The 25100-nt window shown below is 40.3% G+C and overlaps 4 protein-coding genes across 8 annotated transcripts; 1 reads left to right on the top strand and 3 right to left on the bottom strand.

The window, feature by feature from the left end:
- LOC120723825 (myosin heavy chain, skeletal muscle, adult-like) lies at positions 1-8637 on the bottom strand. 5 transcript variants are annotated; one of them, XM_040015578.1, is made up of 12 exons: positions 7701-8637; positions 6237-6283; positions 5994-6152; positions 4761-4911; positions 3666-3716; positions 3399-3476; positions 2845-2907; positions 2660-2719; positions 763-827; positions 545-674; positions 392-465; positions 1-302 (listed from the first exon to the last, which is right to left on the bottom strand). In XM_040015578.1, exons 2-12 carry the CDS (start codon positions 6257-6259, stop codon positions 98-100), a joined length of 1059 nt encoding a protein of 352 aa, XP_039871512.1. In that variant the 5' UTR covers positions 6260-6283; positions 7701-8637; the 3' UTR covers positions 1-97. The 5 variants fall into 5 exon arrangements, with proteins under 5 accessions (XP_039871512.1, XP_039871514.1, XP_039871515.1 ...); XM_040015580.1 differs by having other exon boundaries at positions 392-456; XM_040015581.1 differs by having other exon boundaries at positions 392-456; positions 551-674.
- Positions 8638-8760: 123 nt separating this feature from the next.
- zdhhc24 (zinc finger DHHC-type containing 24) lies at positions 8761-12657 on the bottom strand. The gene is made up of 3 exons (XM_040015583.1): positions 12046-12657; positions 10989-11266; positions 8761-10472 (listed from the first exon to the last, which is right to left on the bottom strand). The coding sequence occupies exons 1-3, from the start codon at positions 12348-12350 to the stop codon at positions 10180-10182; spliced, it is 876 nt and encodes a 291-aa protein (XP_039871517.1). The 5' UTR covers positions 12351-12657; the 3' UTR covers positions 8761-10179.
- On the top strand, positions 12133-18569 carry LOC120723820 (cilia- and flagella-associated protein 251-like). Its single transcript, XM_040015564.1, has 12 exons — positions 12133-12239; positions 13159-13254; positions 13966-14025; positions 14098-14248; positions 14350-14433; positions 15881-15941; positions 16115-16585; positions 16682-16808; positions 17142-17960; positions 18033-18173; positions 18247-18281; positions 18358-18569. The coding sequence occupies exons 2-12, from the start codon at positions 13241-13243 to the stop codon at positions 18453-18455; spliced, it is 2061 nt and encodes a 686-aa protein (XP_039871498.1). The 5' UTR covers positions 12133-12239; positions 13159-13240; the 3' UTR covers positions 18456-18569.
- Positions 18570-24763, bottom strand: pola2 (polymerase (DNA directed), alpha 2). Its single transcript, XM_040015565.1, has 18 exons — positions 24406-24763; positions 23806-23930; positions 23610-23698; positions 23426-23483; positions 23084-23193; positions 22721-22920; positions 22516-22604; positions 22140-22292; positions 21726-21788; positions 21600-21651; positions 21398-21516; positions 21196-21234; positions 20653-20726; positions 20116-20224; positions 19840-19946; positions 19581-19637; positions 19372-19498; positions 18570-19188 (listed from the first exon to the last, which is right to left on the bottom strand). Exons 1-18 carry the CDS (start codon positions 24488-24490, stop codon positions 19036-19038), a joined length of 1809 nt encoding a protein of 602 aa, XP_039871499.1. The 5' UTR covers positions 24491-24763; the 3' UTR covers positions 18570-19035.
- Between the last annotated feature and the right edge of the window lie 337 nt (positions 24764-25100).

Genomic DNA, 25100 nt, shown 5'->3' with positions numbered 1-25100 from the left:
TTAATGCATCATGAGAAGTTTTATTTGTTTGTTTTCTGAACTCATGTTTACAAAAGAAATACTAAAATACAAGAGTAGACCAGAGCGAGAGTTAAGATCAAATGGGAGGCAAGGCCCCATATTGTACACTCCAATAGGGCTGTAACATCAGGTGGGCGCTAGTCCACAAAGTGGTGATGGAAGAGAAGTCAGATGTTCCTGCAAAGCATCCTGAAGCCACAAAGGCTATAATCATGAGAATGAAGATGCACAGCATAAAGAAACCCACTCTCCAGATGGCTTTCTCCAAGGTACCTGGGCATCTTTACACGATTGAGAAGCAAGAGGGAGAATAATGAGCGAGAAAATGAAATACGATGCCTCCATCACGTACAAAATCTTATCTGAGTACCTTTTAGACTGAAGCTTAACTGCGGGAAGATGAGGTTTCAGCAGCTCCTCAGTCTTAGCTTCCTCCTGCAGACAGTGTAGCAGGCATCATTAATGTAGCATTTCTAACTCAGTTTCTCTAGTTTGTATTTATTTTATTGAACTTCATACAGACATCTACATTTCCATGATTTGTGGAGTCTGTCATGCCGGTATTCATTTCAGCTGTTGTGGCCAGCAGTTTAATTTCCTCTGCAAAGGACAGAGGGCGGTTGAGCACTCGTTCCTTCTCTCTCATCAGGTCACTAAAAACAGAGTGACGCAGTACATTATGAGCTCTCCCACTATACTGTGTAATCTTTTAAAGCAAGAGGATCTGTGAGTGAGGATTACAATGTGGCCTCATCTTGTCTGTCCTCCAACTGCTTACTCAGCTCCTTCGTTGTCTGCCTGAGGTCCTGTAGCACAGACACAGGGCCAGACAGTAAAACACCTTAAAAGTTTATAAGTCAGAATTGTGCAAATGTTACAAGGGCATACATGCCAACCTTCCCGATTTTTCCTGTAGAATCCCGAATGTCAGTGCCCCTCCCAAAAATCTCCCGGAGCCACCATTCTCCCGAATTTCTCCCGATTTTCCACCCGGACAACAAAATTGAAAAACCATATATCGCAGAATTCATAGCGCAGCCATAGCTACTTAGTTTTAATATTACTCCTATTACTCTTTCTGGGTCACAAAATAAACTTTTAACATATTTTCAGGCGAGAATGTAGCTGTGTAAACTTCAAATATCTGAGCCGAGGAGACACATCGGCACCCGGCACATCGTTTTCAACCCCCGCGGTCTTTCACTACTCAGATTAAACATGATATATAAGTCACTTTGATAACTTAAAACTGCTATTGTTGGACTTTTTTCAGTGTTTTATTTGTTTGTGAGTAAATCAGTTTGGTGAGATTAAAGTTATTAGATTAGATTAGATTCAATTTAACTTTGTTAATCCCTCGGGAGGGTTCCTCCGGGGTTTTCACACAGCTGAATAAACGTCAAACAGAAAACTGATTAAACAGAAGTGTGAGATGGTCAAGAATTTATGGCAGCGTCAAGTTTATATTTTAGATAGCAAGGAGCAGGCGGCAGAATTTCACTCCACTGACAGAGTTCGTGACGTAATTCTGAAGGCTAGACTGTCCAGTTTCACAGTTACTCACTTCCGGCCTACCCGGCTTTCGGAGGACCCGACCCACTTAGATTGCGAAGGCCAGGTCCTGAGGAGGATGCAGCCTCTCAATTTGGATACCCCCGCTGTTTCTGGCCAGCCAATAGAGCTGTTGGATACCCCCAACAGCCCTTTTGAATGTCTCCCTAATTCTGAGGTTTCAAGGTTGGCAAGTGGGGACTCTTTGTGAGCATCGCCTATGGACTGATTCCAAATGCAGTATCACATTTCAGGAATCTCTGACTCTCACACTGAAGATGAAGCAGACAATCCCTCCACCAAACAGACTTTAAGATGAGTTTTTTTTAAATCAAACAGTAATTGTGACCCACAACTACTAACTGTGCGCTCGGCTTGCAGGCACACAGCATGTTTAAGATCTCCCCGCTGACTTTCAGTGATGTTTAAGTCATAAAACTGTGAGAGCTCTCTGCATCTCTGACTTATCCAGATATTTTAGTGAAGTGACTGCACGTAAGGATTCCTTTGGAGGACTCTTCCATGCAGGCTGTGTTTGCACATCTGAACTGCACAGTGAAATAGTGCACCAACTCTCCTCTGTCAGTTAAAATTTCCAGCAGCTCTTTTGAATTCATGACGTTGATTTGTTTTCCTTTCTTGCACAGCAGGGGTGCAGTTTTAGCTAAAAGTTTTCTAAGCCTCGCAGATATTGTCTTGACTTTCAGAGTTCCTTTTAACTGTCGTTTCTCAGTGACTTGTCAGACAATTGAAAGTTGGAGGTACTTTGATCTTTTTAAAAGCCTTCCCTTTGATGCCCTGACAGTCTTTTCAACTATGGCACTTTTTGACCTGTCAACAAGTCAATTAAGGCCCAAAGAGTACCCGGACTTTTACATACAACTGTGCATTTGCAGATCCCAACAGCTCCAATGCAAGCTCGCACATCATCACACAAAGGAAATGTCTCTCTTGTCAACAGTCTGCCAATCACTGACACAGTTTGAAAACCATGTGATAAAGAGTTGCATCACATGAATAAATTGCATAAATTATACTTTTTTTGGTTTAATGTTTGATTAGATATCAATGGATAAAACATTCTTACCTTTATATTGTTGAAGCACTCTTCCACAGTTTCACTTAATTGATTCAACTGCAAGTATATCTATAAAGAAATGGTAAAACAATAAACAACAGAGAACTGTGACAATCTTTACTGTTAATGTTTGTGAGAAAATCTAAAACTGTTGGTCAGTCACTGCTTTGTATTGACATCGATGCTGATCTTACACTTGCCAGATGAATAGCCTCATCCTTGTGCTCCAGGTTTGACTGGTCCTCTTCCCTTTTAAACTAAAAAAACATACAAAGTACAGAAGAAAAGAAGATTATCAAAATACTATATACTCATGTCATTCAGGTTTGTCAAGTGAAACCAATGTGGACGTTCTTTACATCTGCATTATTTTTTAAAGTCTTCCGGTTATATAGAAGACTGTGGAAAAACAGCACTCAGCTTCCTTGATCTATGATATGACACCCTTCTGGGATCTTTATGAGCTCATTAATATCAGATCATTCTGAAAAAAACATTCATTTTGTTTATTATGGACATTATTAGAGCCAAAAAAGAGGATTATGCACCGTATTCTTGTTTTTAAATAACTTGTCAATCACATAAGAATGGGCTGTCCTTGTTTTTGCAGTCAGATACACTCCTTGTTTGCCACATTCAGTTTCAAAACTATAATAAGGCAACGAAAAACACTCAGTTGGAGGCTTCATAACTTTACTAATGTGTGACATCGAGGTGGCTATAACCATGGTGGAATTGATAACGTTACCTTCAAGTCCTGAATTTCAGACTTGAGGTTGCTCAGTGAGAGCTTGTCCTGCTCTATTTCTTGCTGGAGGCTTTTGAGCTAAAAAAAAATAAATTATATTTATATTTAGACACAGCTTTCCAAGTTTCTGCAAAACTTAAGATGTCAAAACTGAAACCCAAAAGCAAAATTCATCCAAGATAAATAAGCATGTATCACTGCACACTGAAACTATAAAATATGAGTGTTTAAAGTTGTTACTGAATGTGAAAAGTAATGCTTATCTACCTCTGCAGTTAGCTTTTCATATTTTTTCTTCATCACAGTGGATTCCTTCTCCTACACAAAAACATGAAGGTTCATCTGAAGTGAACTCGCTGGGAGAAACCAGCAATCAGTGCAACATTACATCTACATTTTATGAAGCTTAAATATCACTGGGGGAAATAATGATTTGATCCACGGCTGGATTTGTAAGTTTGCTCACTGGCAAAGAAATCACAAGTCTCCAATTTTTATGGTTGTTTCTTTTTAATGGAGAGAGACAGACAATCAACTATTCAGAAAAAAACACATTACATAAAAGTAGTAAATTGATTTCTGTGCCATTGAATGAAATAATAAAACATGACTTAGCACTTGGTGGAGAAACTGTTGAAGATGTTTCTTGTAGTTACCACCAGGTTTGCACACATGTCAGGAGGGATTCTGGCCCACTGCTCTTTACATGAACTTTCTAAATCCTTTAGGTTTCTTGGCTGCTGCTTGGGAAATCAAAGCTTCAGCTTCCTTCACAGATTTTCTATGGGACTGATAGGCTACTCCTTAACATGCTTCACATTGTTCTTTTGGGTCATTGGTTGAAAACCCATCCATGGAAGGGGGTTCTGTTCCATGACTTTAGGGACTTCTCGTATTGTTAGCAGAAAAAGCATAACGATTCCACCTCTGTACCTGACTGTGGAGATAGTGCTCATTGGGTCATCATCTCTCTTCTTCCAAACGCGGCATTTCAAGTTCATGCCAAAGAGCTCGATTTTGCTTTTACCTGATCACATCACTTTCTCCCAAACCTTCTCTGAATCATTTAGCTGTTCCATGGCAAACTTAAGATGGGCCTGTACATGTGCTTGCTTGAGCAGGGGAACCTTGCGGGTGTCGGAATCAAAGAAATTGCTTCTGAGGATAGGACTGCTTTACTCATATAACAAGTCTGTTATTGATTGACTGTAATCTATGTACCACATTGGCTCACATCTCTCCATTAAAATGAAACTACCATAAAAACTAGACACTGTTTATTTCACTGTAAGTGAGCAAACTTACAAATTCAGCTGGGGATTAGATAATTCCTCTGCTATATTTCAAACACTTCTTACGAACCAATTCACGGATCTTTTCTTCATTCCGTCTATGTGCCTCGAAGTCATCTTCCAGAGCTATGCAAGGCTCCGCTTCAGTCTGTTGCAAGTCTTGGAAAACTTTCTCCATGCTGGAGACACACAGCGACAGTTTTAAGCTTCTGACCACATTGCTAAAAAAAAAAAAAGAACCTAATAAATAAAATCACCATAAAAAAACAAAACAATGCACAATTATCCAGTAATAACAACTGACTTATAATAGGTTTAAATTAAAAAACAAACAAACAAAAAAAGGAGATCTAACAGCAAGATGCAAAGTATTTCACAGGCAACAATAAAACAGCAAGATTAATCTGGATTGTTTCATTAAATTCCAAGCAAGAATTAGGCTATGTTCACACTGCAGGTCTTAATGCTCAATTACGATTTGTTGATCAAATCTGATTTTTTTGTCTGGTTATTCACACTACAAATAAAATGTGACAGCAAACGCCGCTCTGGTGAAACGGACTGTTCCAAACGAAAGCCCACAACAGCGGCCGTTGCATGGCCCTAGCTTTTTTGTTATTAGTTATGTAAAGTTTTTTTATTTATTTACATTGCCTATAATTATCCTTATTGCTGTTTTAGAGAGGAGCGGTGGTCAAGGAGAAGTTGCAGATTTCTGTCATAATCTGCAGATTATACAGTACAAACAAAATGTTCACGTTTCTCCAACGTTGTCTTCCCAACAGTTTCACTGACATCTACACTGGATGGCCAGGAAGCATTCGCGATGTCTTCTCCGGTGCTGATGATTGGCGTCTGTCTTGTGTGAGTGACGTAAAAGATGGATTTAATGCGACATGACCATTCAAACAGCAGTCGCTTTCTAAAACATCAAATATGTATCAGATTCAGTACCACATACGAAAGTGACCTAGATCAGATTTGAAAATATCGGATCTGTGCTGTTCACACTGTGATACTATGATCGGATATGGGTCGCATAGGGTCAGAAAAGTCGGATTTGATGCGCTTTCGCCTGCAGTGTAAACGTAGCCTTAGAAACACTGCTGTTGACCTCAGGGCCAAAGATAACAATCTTTCTCTTTCAGACTTTTCCCAAACAAACATAAACCACAATGTTTTACTGGAAGCCAAAATATGGAAACATGTGACACTTGCAACTGAATGCCACCGAATGGCAGGGAGACGAAACAGAAGTGACCCTTCCACAATCCACTCGTGACAGTAATCTGTCTTAACTTACGTTTCAACTTGTTTTCTGAGGGACTTATTCTCCGAACCCAGTGCTGCCATGTCATCATCTGCACCATCGAGCAATTTCCTCATGCCAGCATTTTGATCTCTCAGCAGACTCTGACTGTATTCCAGCTCTGCTATTTTCTCAAGCATCTCCTTTGGTGACCTGCACATGCACATCACAGAAAAAGGTCATATGCTGCACAGTAAGTCCAACCGGTTGTGTGTGTGTTCATTAAGCATCACTCACATGTTTTCCTCTATGACATCCATTGAGTTGGCGTATTCCTTACCCTGCTGTGATCAACATATGTTTTTGTCAAAATTCATATAAAATAGTGACAAAGCCACAATACATATTTTTGAAGTGAATGGTGTTGAAAGTAATTTAGATTTCAACTAGATTTCAAGTAGACTTTATTTACTCAAGCATAAATAGATTTTTGGCAAGAAAGAACAAACAAATGCACAGGTTTCTATTAGGTAAAGTAACAAAAATATATGTGGACAAGTTGTGCTTATGTGTGGTTTCCTCCCAAAAGACAATTTTGTGCCATGAAAAACCATGATCTACTTAATTTATCTAGGCCACTACAGTCATGTGAAAAAGAAAGTTTCAACTAAACCCACCTTAAGCAGTAATAAATACAAGTAATTGTTTCCAATGTGACTTTATCAGTCTTTTACAATATTGGCTTTTGCCCAACACAGCATGTCACTGTGCATTATGTCTAAGTATCTTCACTCTGGTCTTGTCTTTTTCAAAGAAGTATCATTGTTTTTTCAGATGTACTAAAGCTAAGCCATGCTGACACTTTTACAGAAGAGGCTTTCTCTTGGTAACGACTCCAAAGAAGGCCTACCTGTTCATTATTTTCAGAACTATACTGTCATGAACTTTAACATTTAATATGCTAATCGAGGCTTGCAGAGATTGAGATGTAGCACTTGGGTTTTTTGCAGTTTCACTAAGCACTGCACAATCTGAACTTGAATATGCTGGGATGTCCACTCCTGGGATGATAGAGGCATTGTGTTAACACACACCTGAATGCTTCAGCCCAGTAAAATGCCTGAACTCCTGCTTTTACAGAGGTGCTGGTACTTGCTTAAGGTAAGTTAATCATTTACATTTGGAGCACCTAGCTGCTACTTGCCCTATTACTTGCTATGGCTATAGTAAGGGTTTGTTAGTTAACTAACTAGTTAACTTAGTTTTTGCATCAAGTCCTTTTTTTTTTTAACATGACTGAACCAGAAATGCTTCATATGAGGCATATTTGTTTTGGCCTTGCAAGCAAGTTGTTAATGTAAATATAGATGGAGGTGTGATTAAGGCCACATTAGCTTGAAAATGAATAAAAACAGACTCAGGCTTAGCTAACGGTTAACTTAAATGCGAATAATTAAAGCTAATAAGTTATGAGAACTTAACTGTCGTTTACAAAATGGTTAAGTTTTTATAAAAAATACAGACACACATGCAAGCATTATTGTAACTTTACATAAATGTTTAAACGTACTAAAATGGAGGGGGGGAAAAGGCTAATGCAAGGTAAAAACGTGCAAGCTAATGGCCAGCTTTACAGTTTTTTCAGTTAGCGTTAGTTAAATAAAATTCAACTTTGTGCAATAAAGACAATTTCTAACAGAGCTTATAAAAGTGTTTCAGTGGTGTTGTAGCTGTATAAAACTAACAAGCTAAAAACCTTACCAGCCACACGAACACTTTGCTACTTGGATACCTGGTCACAGTAGCTTAACTACCAACGATCTAGCTTCCATACAAGCTGGTTACCATGGCAGCAATTAGTTGGGCAGGCTTCACAATGAAGGCACTTTTATCAAATCGCTTATTTCCATCTAGTTTATAACAAATTTATATAGCAGTATAACTGTAAGACTCACTGATACTGCTTATGAGGGATCAGAAAAGTTGCTGCCATGTGGAATAAATGTAAACTGTGCTGGTAGATATTGCTGCTTGCTTCAGTTGCAATTATTAGTTCAATATTAGACAAATATGACAATTTGTTTGTGTTGTGTTCAAGAAACCTGTCTTGGATGTTTTGAGCTTTGTGGTTAACGATCCATTAGAAGATGGGTAAACTTCTGTCACACAGGGATGGACATGGCCAGAGGCAGGCTGTGGGTGTTTAAATGCTTAGTTCGTCCCAAAGTGGTAATAGAATATCCCCTGTCACAGAACAAATGGAGTCTCAGCATGCCATACCAGTATTATTCCAATCTTATATTGTTTTATTTTGGTGAGCCTCAGTTTCCTGTCACCTGATGTAGTCGCATGCTGCTGTAGCCCATCTTCTTCAAGGTTCAATGTGTTTTGAGTTCAGAGATGCTCTTCTGCATACCTTGGTTGTAACAAGTAATTATTTGAATTACTGTTGCCTTCCTTTCAGTTTATGCATTTCTCTGAACTCGGGATATTTTCAGTTATTTTCAGATGGCTGTGCAGGAAACTCCAAGGGGATCAGCAGTTTCTGAAACTCAGCTTTGTTGTTGGTGCCAGATGGATTGGCCTATGTTCAGTTACTTAAATCACCTTTCTTCCCCTTTTCCATCTCGACATACATAAGCACACATGGCAACAACAGTATGGCAAAGATTTTATCTTTTGGTGATTTTTATAACTGTTTTTATAATTGTTCCCTGTTTGAACAGGATCTATTTGGAATTTTGGAATAAGAATTATTTTTATTAGTCAAATATGACAACAATTGCAGTTTAAAGTGATGCAAATTAGAAAAAGTTAAAACTTTTGAAACCCAAAATTTAATTATTTCAGCACAACAACTTTAACAAAAATAGAATAATATTAAAATTAAACATTTCTCAGTGGTATATCCCTTCAAGAAAACACCTTTAAAAGGCAAAACCCAATAATCAACCAAACAAAATGATATCTTTTGGCAAGGAACTAACAACAGTTGTAAAGAATAATAATATAAAATTTAGTGACCAGTACAAACAAACAAAAAAGGCTTGTAATTTTTCCAATACACTTAGGCCAGAAGAATTAAAATAAGAAAAATAAAAGCTGCCAAGGAGTAAAATACATGGAGGTAAAGGAAATTCATTTGGCATCAATTAAAACTGACATGTTCGCATTCTTCCATATTATTCTGAACTGAAGCACTTGACAGGATGAAGTACACTCAAGACAGGTAAACAGTTACAGGGATACCTCGTGAAAAAAAGAAAGACTCTATAGCCATCAATTATAACAGTTTGAATGTGTTTGTATGCAAAAACTGGTAATTATAGGCAAAAACAGGACGCTCTAAAGATTTCTATAGAGTATGTAACGTATAGGGTACAGAATGAGGACACAGATGCTGCTTAATGAAATATCAAGCATGGAGGCAAAACTGTTCACACATCATAAGCATGTACATTTTAAATACTGCATTCACTAAACGTAAACTGTCATAAATTGCACTTTTTTCCACACCATTTCAGTGTTTATTTTTATTTATTTCAAATTAATGTTGTGCTGAAGACATTAAGACTGCTCCTTTGTGTCTCCCACTGTTCCACCTGCCACAGCAGAATCCAATTAAAAAGGTCAGTTTAATAAACTCAGGAGCATCCTCAGAGCAACAGCAAAATAGAGGCAAATGATTGTGCATTTTACAGTCCAGTGGAGTAATCAGGAACTGCGTAAGCCACACTTGTGTAACGTTCGGATTTAGGCAGCCTCAGCGTAGGGAAAACCCAAGAAAGCAGCTATTATCAACACTCCCACGAGGCGTCACTGTCAGAGATTGTGAGTGCTTCTCAACAAGGATTAAAACTGAACGTTGTTCAGTCAAAATACATTCTTATTTCAGTGCTATTTTTAAACATGTATTATCAGTGCTCGCTTGCAAGATGAACACATTGAGTTTCTGTGTTCATTTTCTGAGGCCAGCCTTGCTGAGTGTACGGATTACCATTTAAGATCAATGTACCACCAAAAGAAGACCCTTAATTTCTTTGTCTCAGCACAGAATCTACAGAGTAGACACTGGCAGTGAGTTACACCCACCAACACATTACACAGCCACAGACAATTCTGCTTTCTTCCCACTCCAAGCTACCTCTTCTTGAACTAAGATGAGTTCCCCTGCTGCTCCCGATAACATTAACCACCACCATTAAAGTAAAGACACTCGGTCCGCTCCGATCAGCACCTGTTACCGCGAGGGCTCCAGCGATCCTGTGACCTGGAAGTTTATGCCGTCTCCTGGCAGTGGCGAGGGGATGAGAGGGCAGAGCCAGCAGATGTACCAACGCAGGCCCAGCGTGTGATGCAGGTTGCCAAAGAGTCCCAGGCTGTAGGGTCGGCGGGAGGAATACCACTCCCTGGTGGTCTGACCACGAAACAGCAGGTAGAGATGGAAGAAGAAGAAGGAAGACACCAGCAGGAAACCCACCACGCATGTGTCTGCGATGAATGCGAAGGCAAAGGCACGCGCTGAGACCTGGCCTGGGGTGACGAGGAACAGCAGCACACATTAAATCACAGCAAGTGATTACAAATCCAGGCAAACTGAGGTCTGTGATTCATCTCATCACCAATCAACCAGAGGCAAGAGGACAGTATCAGTTTTACTTAACCCGTAGAGTTTCTGAAATACAAACTAAAATATGTATTTCTGAATAATTCTAACTATTTTTTCATAGATCTTAATAGTCAGAGATGTAAAAATAATGGAGATGAACTAACTGTATATTTGGATCTGATATTGACATTTAGCTGATTTTTTTTTTGTGGTTACTAAGATATGTGATCAGTAATGATACCAGTCAACAGTGGGAATATCAGCCAATACCAAGCGAAATCAGACAGCAATAACGAGAATTTTTCTTTAAGCAGAGATGACAGTATCCTCTTTCCTTCAGTTTTAATACATTATGTTCATTTAGCAACATCTATAAGTTCAAACAGAGTGCCAAATCACAGTAATAATGTGCACTCCAGCTGTGACAAACCAGGTCGTACCTGAAACAAGCATGATCCAGGGTATGAGCAGCAGCAGGATGCTGTGTACCGTCACACCCTCCTTCAAGATGACAATGAAGACCTCTGCGTTCATCAGGGTGGCGTACAGGAGCCCCGACCACATGAAAAACAAGCAGCTCAGGAAGTAGCGGTAATTGCGGAAGCCCACGCACTGGCCAAAAAAGACGCAGTGGTGATCCCGCCGCAGCACGCACACCTTGCAGTCGTAGCAGTGGGAACAGCGCGGAGGAGTGTGCGTCTCACATGTGTAACAGTACCTTTGAATAAAAGACAGATTTTTTTAATGTATGGTTATTAGTAAATCTATTTTATTGTGAGCATCAAAAATAAAGATTGTGTTGAGCCACACGTTAATAATTAAAAGAAACACCTGCTTTGGAATAAAGTGTGAAGCAAACTTTAGATATGGCAAAAAGCAAAAATCTCACTTCTTTGCTGCCGTTAAATTAATTATTTATGGTTCCCGATCTCGCATTTTTCAGATTTTTAGAAAACCTACAATCTGGTTCAGTTGTCAGCAGAGGTTATATTTCTTGTTAACATGCAGTACATGTTATGCAATGCTAAATTTTGTTATGTAATCCCCCCCACCCTCACCCTTTTTATCGCATTGCACAGTTGTAAGCAAAGATTTACTGCAAATTTAATCTGATCACTTCACTCAAACATAAACATCTCATCTCACATCTAAGTCACAAATAATCTGTTAGGATTCAGTGTTTTTCCTAGCTTGTCTTTCTTTAAAGCCTAAAACAATATGTCAAGGAACTCTTGCCTCTGCCTTGCTTATACCTTATGTTGGGCAGGATAGGGAAGCATACAGGAAGTAGTTTTTCTGATTCGATGCTTTATGAAGGTTACAAAATACAAATTAGCTGCCCAGAACATTATTTAAATCAAGATTCTTATCAAATCATGACGACAACAACAACAAACCCGAAGCGCACAAAGCAGGTAGCCGTAGATAGGTGGCAATATTAAACATACAATGTGCTGTGCATCAAATGTTCCATTTCTACAGCTGTTTAATCCTCACCTCCACCCTTGGCCGAGGACTTCTCCTCCCAGGAACACTCCCTTGATGCTGGGACTAGTTTTCATGAAGAGCAGGGCGTTCCAGCAGATGTTCCCCAACATGAAATACTGGGCCAGCAAGTGGATTAATTTCCACCGAGAGGACCACTGAGTCTTCTTCTGGTCTGGCTCCAGCGGAGCCTCCACCGACACCAGGTAACTCACCTCTCCGGTTATGGAGAAAACCAGGAACGTGTTAAGGACCACAGGGAGGTAGTGACACATCTTCTCCACCCTGCAAAACACCTTACTAGCTATACTCGTCATGTTTTATTTGAAACTGCACCTAAAAGTGAATACGGAAAGCGGAAGGAATGCTTTAGCCGACGCACAGCGGTAAGCGTTGGCTAGTTTAACTAGCCTAAAACAATCTAAATTAGCCTCTCGCGTGAGATGAAGTCAAACACATGAAATAAAAAATGCCTTACGTGTCTTCCGGAAAGTTACAGTAGCGTAAGAAAATAAATGGTACCGTTTTAATCTTTAAAAACCTCACTGACAAGCACGATCTCTGATTGTGGACGGAATCTCGTCTGCTAGTAGGTGTTACATGAAAATATATCCGCAATGCAACAATATACTTTGGTTCCACCTCTAACTTGCCATGGGTAAAACATGACTAAATCACTCGCCTTTAGCCCTTTATTTGTATATAACTGTGTGTATCGTTTTTTTTACGTCCCAAAATGTATTTCTGTGTGCCAGCAGGCACCATTTTGGTGTAAATTTGCTTCAACCACAACCCTGTTTTGAAGAAAGAGAGAAAACAAAGCAGCTTCTCCTCTTGTTAATCTGTTCAGTTTTGTAGCAGGTGTACTTTTTGCGACAGAACTGCAAAAATATTTTTTATTACTTCTGGTTTGAAGGTGAATCAAATTTTCTCCAAGTCAGAGAAGCTCACCTTCGGCCCTAAGTATCACATGAATTTTTCATTATAGAAATGATAGACTAATTTCTAATCCTGTACATCCTGGATCGCTCCTAATGAAAATCTGAGCATCTTCAACTGTGTCTCACTCTCACTGTCATCTTGTACATCATACCCTTCACTCTTGCTGCTATCCTTCTGTCCCAGATCACCCCTGGCACTCATCTCTGCCCACCCCACTTTGCCTGTACAGTCTTCTTCACCTCTTAGGCAGTTTCCATTGGTTTTGATGGTTGACCCCAGGTATTTAAATTTATCAGCCTTCACACCTCCACCTCTTGCAGCTTCAGTGTTACACATAGATTATTATAGATGGCATTCCACTGATGCCTGCTACATGCCCTCAAAATACCAGATATTAGGTATAAAAATCATTTTGATTATGTTATACTAAGGGCTCACACATTTGCATAAATACAAGTTCCAATAACTTGGTTACCCACTTACCAATAAAGTTGACCTCGCTGCTGTTTAACCTCATTAGCATGTCGATATGTTGATTGGACAGCATGTCTTTGGTCCCTCCCCTGTTGAAACACAGTCTTTAATCCCTGGTAATCTCCTCATCTACTGAGAGCCCACAGTCATGGCTGCACCAAAGGAAAATTTGCTGTCTCTTGGGCGTCTGAACTGCTCAGAAAAAAACACTTTCACCAAAGAAAGACAAATCTGTGGAAATAAGAGGTTAGACCACCTAAATGGTACCACATTTGCAGAGAATGGTGGATGATTTTGTCTTTAAAATCTTTTAAACTCTTAAAATGTGACATAATTTAAGTGTGTATGCAGTTTTTATATGAAAAGTAATGTTCACAGTCAAGACTAGTTTTATTGGCAAGTCTAAGAAGCAGATGCTGCCATGTCTTCTGGAAAAATGGGCTGTATGTAGATGGAAAGTGTGTGTGTGTGGCTTAGATGACCATCCTGCTGCTTCATGACCTCTTTCTCTTACAGTGTTAACAAGCTGGTGTTGTTGGAAGATGACCCTTCAGCTCTTCACACTCAGGATCATCTGTAAGTTAGCGAGATGCTTTCTCAGTAAGTGTTTTTTAAACTCCAAGTTTTTATGTGTGTGTCCTATTCAAGAGTGATGCACCTGCAGCAACGCTGGCAGGAGCTGAAGGAAAGAGAGCACACAGCCCAGCAACAAAACAGGCAGCTGCTGCAGCAGTTTGAGAAGGCCCAGGACACACTGAAAGGGATGTTGGCCCGCAATGCTGCCATGAAAGTGATTCGGGTGTGTAGACGTGCAGAAAACAGACCCATTAAACACACTGGAAGAAATCTATTCTTTCCTCGTGAAGCTCTTAAAATAAACTATTGCTTTGACCCCTGCAGATGGAGTATGAGAGATACCTGGAGGAGAACTCCCCCCGCTGGAAGCAGCAACTTAAGGAGAAGAGACAGGCAGCTCAGAAGAAGGTACAAGTAATGCACAGCATGGCGAGCTGATTATTCACAAAGTTAAAGTGTCTGGTCAAAATGTAGAGCTGGTTCTGTATTTGCTGCCTTACTTGCAGTTGTGTTTACATACACTCTCGTTGGCATGAATGTAATTCTGGGCTTTTAATTATTATTTTTTTCCAGGGTAGAATGATTGTACAGCATACATCTTTAATAATGACGCTAAATAATTGGGTGTACAAGTTAGAATTTATTTTAGATCTTTTCTAATCCACACAGGGTCAAAATTATACGTACACACGTTTTAATTTTAATGGTGCTGAAGCTTCTACAAAGTCTTTTAACACAATTGACCACATTTGGTAGCTTCTCTTTGCCTGCATGAAAAAGGACTCACTAGACTCAATGAACAATGGGAAAGTCCAAGGAACTTCGGGAAGATCTAAGAGGGAGAGCTGTAGATTTACTTTTTGGGAAGGTCTATTGGAACCATTTCTAAATAACTGTAGATTCCAGGATAATCAGTTTAATTAGTTATATTTAACTCAATTTATTCAGATTTATTCACTTTGCTGAGATATTCAGGAACAATCCAGGAACCACAAAGGCTCAAGCCTTTCATGAACTGGAAAACTGCCGGTACACCAGCGTCACTGTCCACAGTTAAGCTAATTTTACATTCCCATAGACTGAGAGGGTGCCGACCAAGAAAGAAGCCACTGCTACTAAATCAACAACTTCAAGCCCGACTAAAATTTGCAGCTCCCTACACAGAAAAGTCAAACACCCAGGTTTTATAGTCAGACAAGACAAAGATCGATTTATGTCGGCAATGACAACAGGTGTGTTTGGAGGAGTAAAGATGAGGCTTTCAAACTGAAGAAAACTGTTGTAAAGCATGGTGGAGGTAGCATTATGGAATGGATAAGGCCAGCTAACATTAAGCTTCTGGAATGGCCTTCCCAAAGCTGGACCTCAACCCTATTGAAAATGCATGGATGCTTGAAAGTTGAGTCAATGCCAGGAACCAACCAATTGAAATGAACTCTACCAATTCAGCAAAGAGGAGGGGTCAAATATCCAACCATAATTATGCCAAAAGCTTGTTGATTGCTGGTTCATCTAACCATGTGTTAGTGGGGGCGTGCAAATTTGTGCACCCAATTCTTGTTTTTTTAAAGTCATTAAATATGTATGCTTTACAATCATTCCACCCAACAGTTCAAAGAAATCATGAAACAATCAAAATGACAGTGACGTTCATGCCCATCATAAGTGTATGTATATTTCTGATCACAGCTGTATTTGATAGCACTTTCAATGTTTCCACTTCCTCTCACCTCAAAATGACAAATGCAAGGAGATTAAGAATATCCATGTTCCAAAATCCAAAGTCATTTTTCTTTATTTACAACTGATGCCATGTCTTTCTGACAGTGTATTAAAGAAACTGTTTCTTCAACAGAAAATGGACGACTATTTGAAGTCATGTTTAAAGAACACGGACGTGATGAAATCTTCTGCAGGTAAGTCTTTATGCTGTGGGGCTCACTTTAGGAAATGACTAGATCACATTTATGGTTTAGTGGTAATAATCTGGTCTCATGTGTTATCTTGAAGATTGAGGCGTTCAAATATTTTATTTAAAGTCCTGTGTTAGTGTGACAAACACCAGTCGAACATGTATCCTTGTTTTCAGGTCCACCCACGGAGCCACAAAAAACTGCTACACCTCAAGGTTACTCTGACTACAACCAAGATGGCTCCTCCCATCTTCCCCACACGCAGTCCTCCTGGTTGAGCTGCAGTCAATCCCAGATAGCCAGATTTCCTACCAGAGTTCCACCCATCATTCCTCACCCATATCCGCTTTACTATCCCGCCTCCGCACCCGGACAGTACCATCATCCCTGGCACAGGCAGGATCTACAAGGCAGGGCTTCCCTACAGCCTGACTACCCCTGGTACCAGCCTGCTGGTGCAACTGGAACTCCATCATACTCCGAGGCCCTGTGGGGCCAGCTTTATATGGAGGAGCCTTTACGTGACTCAAGGGTTTCGCAGACTGTAGGAGAGGAGGATAAAATGAGCAGAGTGCTGAGCTCACAGAGGGAGAGGAGCATCAGAAGCAGCAGCAGTCGTTCGTCCCACGAGTTAGACGTTAAACCAGGTGAATACACAAAAATAAACACTTTTCTTACACGAGTCTTTGTGCGTATTCAGCATGTGTGTGGACTTGTTTTGTGTTCGTACATTCTGTATCTAGTCCGTCTGTCCAGCAGTCACAGTGAGAGCAGTGAGAGTGGCAAGGATTCCAGAAAAAAGGCGGGGAAGGAGAAGGGAGGAAGAAAACAGCATGTCTCTTCAGACAGAGAGAGATGCAGCCCTCAGGAGTAAGCAGCATTCTTGTAGATGTGACTTTGAATTCATTGGATCCCACTGATGTATCATCTCCCCTTAGTTTCTTCCCTTCATGCTGCACCAGTCTGCTAAATGTGTTCTGAATACCCTTCATCAATACCCCCCTCAATTTATAGGCGCATTCCTGTCTCCTTTAAAAAAAAAAAAATGTAGTTGATTTATGTGTGTCCTAATCTTTCTGGTGCAATTACTTGCCTTTGATCACAGCACAGATCAGAAACAAGTGTTCTCCTCTTGCTTTATTTCTTAATACTTATTACTGTTTTAGACTGGCAAATTCATTCATCCATTCTTCCATCTTTTAGGTTTTCTGGGAATTCGAGTGCCATTCACATTCACTCAGTTAAAGTGGCCCAAAGTTCAGAAAGCAATGCCTCCTCAGAGAAAAGCCTGAGGAGCAGTAGGAGAAGGAGAAAGAGAAGTGGGGAGCTTTCTGTTCAATCACCAGAATCTCAGGAGGCAGAGGAAAGGACTGCGAGTAAGGGAGGTGACTCGGAGAGTCAGGACACTGGTGAGGAGTCAGGAAGTTTGAATGAGGCATACGAGGGTGAAAAAGCAGGGAATCAAAATCATGAAGAGAAAACAAACAGACGCAAAGAGTCAGGATCCCAGCGGGAGAAGGAATCAGAAAGTGACAGTGCAAAGAATAAAAACGATGATGTCAGTGAAGTAGAAGAGCAGCACAGTAGCAGTGCTGAGCAAAGCAGCACAGGAGAAAAAGTTAAAGGTAAGACAGAGGAAAACCTGGAAGCTAAAGAAGACGGTGAAGAAAAAGAGAAGAGTCAAACAGATAAAGAACAAGATGACAGTGATACCAAACAAGGTGATGGTGCTTCTGCCAAGGACGCAACAGAGGAGGAAGCAGAGACATCTACAGGTGATGAAATGGAGGAGCAGGGAGGTGAAGAACAGTCAATCAGGCTGAAGAACGAAGGCACTGAGAACAGAAAACAGGGTGCTGCCTCCTCTCAGGACGAAGAGGATGGAAGTGAAGGCAGTGAAGAAGAAGAGGATGAGGACTTGAATCAACAGGAGGATGACGAAAGCGAAGAGGAAGAGGAACACGGGAGTGAGGAAGATCAGATAGATTCAGACGACTGCATCGTCACACCACAAGAAAAGAGGTAAGACGGTGAAGGATTGAAATATTCCTCACAGACATCACAACAAAAAATCTAATGTGATCCTGTTTTTAGATCTACACAGATTATAACCGAGGAGGCAGCTCAGGAACAGGAAGAGGGTAAAACAGGATCTGATAATGACGACTCAAACGAAGTCAGTGATGAAGAGGATATTGAGAACCTTCTTGCGCCTCAAGAAGAAACTCAGCAAAAGTAAGTACTCTTTCAACTGACTGACTTAAATTAGAATGTGAAACGTGCCTCTTACTTTTCTTTTACCTTGTAGAGAAAAGCATCTGAGAGGTGAAGAGAAGCCCAAAGGTACAGTATAACCAGTCTTTACAGTAACATTAGAAAGGCTGCAGGACTTCTGATTTATGCTCAATTTATTTTCCAGCGAGTTTTCACAACATGGGAATTTTTCAAGTGGAGCACGACAAGCCGAAGACGGAGGACCCAAACGACTCTGATGAGTTTGATCATTTTTATGACTAAATGTACTGCTGTGCAAGTTAAAAGAGACAAAACCACATTCAAAATAAAGTACTGCAGAGTATTATAATTAGTTTTATAATAATGCATTAAAAACAGAAACAACAGGCTATTTAATAACTGTTTTATTTCTTCTTGTTTTAATTAAAGGCATTTTTGAATGTTACAATCTTAAACTGGAATACAGACTGTACTCAGACTTCCCTGCAAACACAAAATTATTTTCATTTTGAGCTACAAAAGCAACAGGATTTTTCAGCGTGTTACTTTTTCCTCCTGTTAGAGACACAGGAAGATAAAAAAAATCTGGACAACAATAAAACTTAAGTGGAAGAGACACAATGTTACAAAAGCTGTACAAAGGGCAACAATCATTTGTTGAAAAAGAAATTATTGCTGCTGTATTTGACTGATAATCCATCAGTTATGAGCACAGTACACTTCAACATGTTCAAGGTATAAAAATAAACCAATATACAAAATAATTTGAAATTGTTTTCCAGCAGCATGCCTGTAGCACAGCTGGTCCTGGTTACACCAGCTCATTTCTGGTGACAATTAGAAGTGAAAGTCTGCACTCTTGTTAGATTTTCACCACCTGAGCAGTCAAACATGGGCTCACCCTCTTCCCGTCTTCTGACTGAGGGCTGCGCTGGATGAGCAGCCGCCCGTACGTCCCGCCCACCTGGCCTTTGGTCAGCCGCCCAGGGTTGACACACACACAGCCGACCACGTCCTGAACATGGGAGGAGATTTTAGATGACATAACACTCGTAAAAACTCATCAAAAAAATTGTCACGTGTTTAAAAAAAAACATGTTTTACTTTATATTATCAATGCAATAACTGATGATCCTGCAATCAATTACCTCAATAAATGTGTATTTAAAGGATGTCAAGGGGAAGACGAGTTGTTTACCTTTACAAAGTAGCGCATTTCAGAGGGAACAACAAGGATGTCGGGGGTGAGCGGCATTTGGCCGAAGCTCTGGAACTTCTCATAATCCATATTTACCTCGTCCGCAGGCGGATACAGTGGGTAGTAACTGGACATGAGAACATGGACACGATCACTAATAATACGTGACCTCAAATAAATAAATAGATCTGAACTCCTTCAGGATTTACCTCCGCTGTGTGAGCATGTGCTTCAGTATACGTGAGAATTTGTCTGAGCCGGTTCCACTGCAATGCAAAACATCAATTTCAACTATGTACACCGATGACCTTCACTGGAAAATATGATCATGTGAATAATTTAAGAAAACGGTCAGCCCTGTTCTTTATAAATCTGCATAAAAATGTAGGTCAGTAACTCACTTTGGTGTTTCTGATCTGCCACCTTGATGTCAGAATTTGGTGCAAATTAGAAAACAGCCTCACTCACCAGCTGATTTCCTCTGCACCCATGTGGATGAGGATGTCAGTTGATGTCAAGCCAATAGTCACCCCGTCAATCAGCAGGGTGCAGGGGTCAGGGACCAGGGTGACACGCTGCAAAGCATGAAGACAAACATTATATAACCTGACACTTACGCATGACATCTCCGGGACTGAAAACCATATTAAAGACAAACAATGCTACACTATTAAAATAAGGTTTGCCACGAGTGCTCAGAAATGTGCTGCATGTGCTCATCAGCACGCAACAACAGTGTCTAACCTGGGTCTGTTCTTTGCTGGGGTGGGGCGGGCTGAACGGAGGCTGTGGGTAGATGAAATCGTGGTGGACGTCTCTCTGAGAAGGCGCAAACACCAGCTGACAGCCAACACTGGATTAAAGAAAACGAGAAAACACGAGGCTTCATTGTGGTAAAGAAACTCTGATTTGAACAGGAGGAAAGCACAGTTTAAAAAAACAACCAAACGAACAAACAAACCTCGAATCGTTACAGTGTGACTGACCTGTCTTAACTTACTTGTATAATGTGATGACATAGTTTATGCAGACATATATGTAATTAAACGCAGAAACAAGAAAGACAAATTTCATGTGCAATTGCAAGCAGGTTAAGTCGCAGGGTTTCAGGCGGGGTTGCAGCTATAATGTCCTTAAGGCACAGATTTAAAACAAAAGCGAAAAAAACTGTAACTTTTGGAAAATTGCAGAAAAGGTCACATATGGATCCTGAATTTAACATCACAAAGGAAGTCACATGCATAGCTGTCTGACTCTGAGCTTTGATTAGACAACACATACCTTCTGGTCCCATCCACAATGCTTTCAATGCATCTGGTGAAAATGTTCTCAAAAGTCTCAGTCACCTGGGCTTTCTATTTAAGAAACACATGGAGATGACAAAGAAAGAAAAACAAACAAACATGTTGATTAAAATGAATTCACACTGCAAATTTGGATGTAGAAGCTCAAATTAGATCCTTCTATGCAAAACGTGTACGAGTAGACGATATTTTATGATGGAAAAACAAAAAACAAAAAACTTTCTGTGATTGCTATACTGCACCTGTCGGTTTCATTGATCTGTTATTGTGGTCAATCCAGTGGTACGCTTTTTATTTCCAGACCCAAAAACACTGAAACTAATCGTCTTATTTGTGGGTTAAGTGTTATATCTTGAAGGATAACACAGAAGATTTATTCAGCAAGTGATACCTATTAGTTTTTGTCTACACACATATCCCTTTTAAAGCATTTTGACTTGTGCAAAAATGCGCGTGAAAGGTTCCCCCTTGCGTTGTGCACACTCAAAAACAAGAAAAACACGGTCTCTGTCCCACTGACCTCAATCTGTTCATGTTTGGAATCCACAAATGGGCCCAGCTGTGGAAGAGAAACAAGAAATAGGAAAACCAGACAAAACACAGAGTCATGGGAGGACTGTCTCCCTCATAGATACACTCCTGACAGTGTGTATGTGAGCTTTAGTGGAAATTCTGTCATGGATAGTGTCTGTTTTATGATGGAACAACAAGGGAGACTGTACCAGCAGGCAGACATCAGGACGATCCCTGACAATAACATTGATTAAGTCCAGCAGGGGGTCAAAGGTCAGACTGTCAGAGGGAGCGTACGGTCCACAGGCCACCAGTACATTCAGTGGCTCTGCAACAAATGAAGAGTGTGGAGTGTAAGAAGATGGCTTTAAGTTCAAGCTAAATCTGAAAAATTGATCAGACAGATCTTACCCTCATCTGTCTCCATTTTCATGTCAGAACTGTAGAACGGCAGAGGAACAGCCTAAAAGCACAACAACGTTACAAGAGTTTTCACAAACAGGCGAAAAGTGTTAAAGCCAACAACTTAGAACCGACCTCATAGAATTTGGAAGCCACCAGTTTTCTTCCTGTAGTGTTCATACCCTCCATCACCACCACCTAAAAAAAACAGAACAGGAGCATTTAGATAAATGTTTTCTTACATGTGGGTTTGTTGGAAAGAGCTGCAAAAACAAAGCTACATGCTTCTGCTGATAAAAGGTTTCCTATAATTCTGAAAGTTTATTTTTATGAGCGGGAAAAACTGTCAGAGCTCTCGGTCAGACACCGGGTCAGTCTCAAGCCCATGTCCTTGGCATGCTCTGTTACTCTTGGTGGCCATATAACCTGCTGCACATAGGCTCAGTGCACAGGCAAAGGAGAAACCACCGACTGGTCATTAGGAAGGACCTCACTGGCATACCCATTTCTAGTTTCATCTGTCAAAGTAAGCGATTTCATTCAGCTCACCTGACCAGGAAAAAGGGAATACTCTTTAAGCTCCGATAGGTCAACAGGTACTTGCTGACCACCTTGTTCTGGTCCAGCCTCTAGCAGAACTGACTGTGCATTCAGTTTGCCATTACTGTCACAGCAAATCTGTCCTAGCACAGTTATACTGTCCTGGAGGGAAGAAGACGCAAACCCAAGAAAGAAGTTAACTTTTAATCAAACAAATAAGCAGGTTTGATTTTACTCCTCAATAAATATGATTTTAAGAGAAAACAATTCAGTGATGTAACGTAACATTTTACAGCAATGTACTATTATTTAATAATTTATTGTTTAAGCAGTGGGGATGAATCTTTAATTTAAAAGTTTTCCAGAGGTGTCATCTCTTCTGTACCTGGGCAGGCAGAGAGACGGGGGAGAACTCCTCAATGCTGAAGTGAGTCCTGAGTCCTTCTCCTAGCTCCTCAATCTTCTCTGTCAACACTGGGAAAGACCCAGAAAAAAAAAATATTATCCAAATGTTCTGGGGGTATATTTATTTAGTGATTTTACACCCAAACATACAGGAAATCTTTAATCAAGTGTGTGCAGCTATGTACCGTTTCGAACATCTCGCAGCCTCTGGAACATGTATTTGTAGCTGCTGTTAAGGGAATCTTCCGGTCCTTCCAATATCTCAACTTGGATGCCTGCACCTGGGTCTTTCCTGCCCACCCAACGGGTGCCCTGCACAGCCCCAAACGTGGCCACCACCTCTCCCTTTCCTCCCCGCTGGCTGTACTTCTGTGAGGGTGTCGCACTTCCAAAGAGATAAGGGGAGAAGGTCACTTAAAGTGACAGTGATGCAAATACAAAGGTTTATCTTTAAAAAAAGCTTTCTTTTTAAACTTTAACACAACCAGAGAGCATAATTTTCATGTTTTCAAAAAAAAAAAATCAGAGCAGCATGGGGTGGAGAGTACTTGGGAGAGAAGTTGGCTGGAGACAGCAGTATGCTCGGGCTGGCCATCAGAGCTGCAGTTCTCTTTGAATGAGGACGCTCTGGTGTCGTCAGAGGTCGTTTCTGAGAGCCCTGTACCGACAGGAACAAACACAGTTAGGATCGTGTCTGTCTACATAGACTCAAACTCACTCTGCGGGAGACCCACGAGTTACATCTAGCTTATCTTAGCTTTTAAAGGCAGATCAACAAAAAAAACCTAAAGCATAAATGGATAATTTTTTTTTAAAAGTTACGAAACTTTATTTCTTTTGTTCAGATTAGATAACACTCTGCTGCTGACAAGCAAGAAGTGTTTGGTTACCTTAGCAGGAGTAGAGTAAAAATCTAAGAGATCCTCCTCCTCTTCCTCAGCTTTTATTCTGATTCATTTTGTCAAAGTCTATGACTCAACAGCAACATTAGCAGACACAAATCAAAGAAAACACGTGACTCCAGGCAGTGCAGATGGACGGGTCTTTATGCTCAAGCATCAGCGTGAAGGATACAAATCATCAATCATGCTAATGTCTCTCATTCTACTGGATGCTTCTTCCTTTCGGGAGGTTTTTCTGGATTTGATCTTCTTGCTCAAAACCTGTAAGATGACAAACATGCTGCATTTATAAGGAGCAGAGAATGACTAAATTGTTGCATATTTAATAAGTAATTTGTAATGCATATTCAAATCTGTGGTCCTGTTACCTCATGTTCAAACTGCTCCAGAGTGTCCGTGGTGAGCTTCACGCCTTGTTTTGTGGCGCTATAGGCAACCCACTCAAGCAGTATCTCTTGTGCATGCAGTCTGTTACAAATACACTGCTCCACCACTGAAATGGAGGAGATATGAGGGAAAACAACCTAGGATTTAATCTGAGTGTCTGAGAAAATATTAGATGCAAGTACAATGTGAATTAATTTTGTGGGACACAACTTGCAGTGAATAATTACTGTTCCTGATCTTTAAAAATGGCTTAGTAATTATAAAAGACGTATCAATGAAATCAAAACAAAAAAAAAAGCAGATTTCTAATTTACTTGACTTGTGAAAGTAAGTTATCAAGAAGAAAAATGCTATTTTAGTCAAAAGCTTTAACTAACAAAATCGCATACACATGGGTATATAAATATTATGACTGATGACAACAGCTTAAACATGTCACAACACTACATTACTGCTATCCTGGGTACGGTAGAGTCCTCGATGATTACAGTGATAATGCACTTAGCTTCTTTGCTAACACACTCGCCCGTGTAAAGCTTCAATCCATATGAGAAAAACGGTCATCTTAGTTAGCAACTTACTTTTGTCGAGGATGGAATCATCTTGATAGGGTATATCGAATATTTCCAGCTCAGTCTTTAAGCTCTCTGTAGTTACTAGCGACATGGTTTTATGATACACAGTTACTACGTTGTGGAAAACGTCAAAAGCTCCAATGTTGTGATGATAGCTGCTAACGTTAGCTTTACTCTTACTTCGCGACAATGCCGCCGACCCTAGTTTTGTTTTAACTACACGGCTTCTAAATACTACCTACAGGCGGTTCGCTGTTAGACAGCAGAAACTAAATAATAATGGTCAACCTGATGCCTGTTTCATTTTACCGCGAAAAAGCGCTGTTCGTGTTGGCGGCCGGAATGTACGTCACATTCGTAACAGTAATAAACGGAAGTTGGCGGTCCCACAAAAATAAAAGCCTGTCCTGGTAACTTAGTTTTTTTTTTCAAACTTTTTCAGTGTCCCACTTCAGAAGCAGAAAAACGCAAACGCCCCACAGTTTAATCATCCAATAACAATTAAAAACAAAGGACGCAAGAATTCTATCTGAATAATGGTCAGACAAGTGGCAACAAACTATCTATTTATACTTATTTAATCATCTGGTTGTCTGCTCCATGGTTGTCTGGGAATCACTGGATAACATATGTGTGTTTAACTATTGGATAGCACTGGTCTGGGTAACACAATTCTCAGATCTTTTTACAGGTGTGCAGTG

This window comes from Simochromis diagramma, unplaced genomic scaffold (genome assembly GCF_900408965.1).
Source record: "Simochromis diagramma unplaced genomic scaffold, fSimDia1.1 OVJJ01000685.1, whole genome shotgun sequence".
Classification (NCBI taxonomy): Eukaryota; Metazoa; Chordata; class Actinopteri; order Cichliformes; family Cichlidae; genus Simochromis; species Simochromis diagramma.
This window is presented reverse-complemented; position numbering and strand designations above follow the sequence as displayed.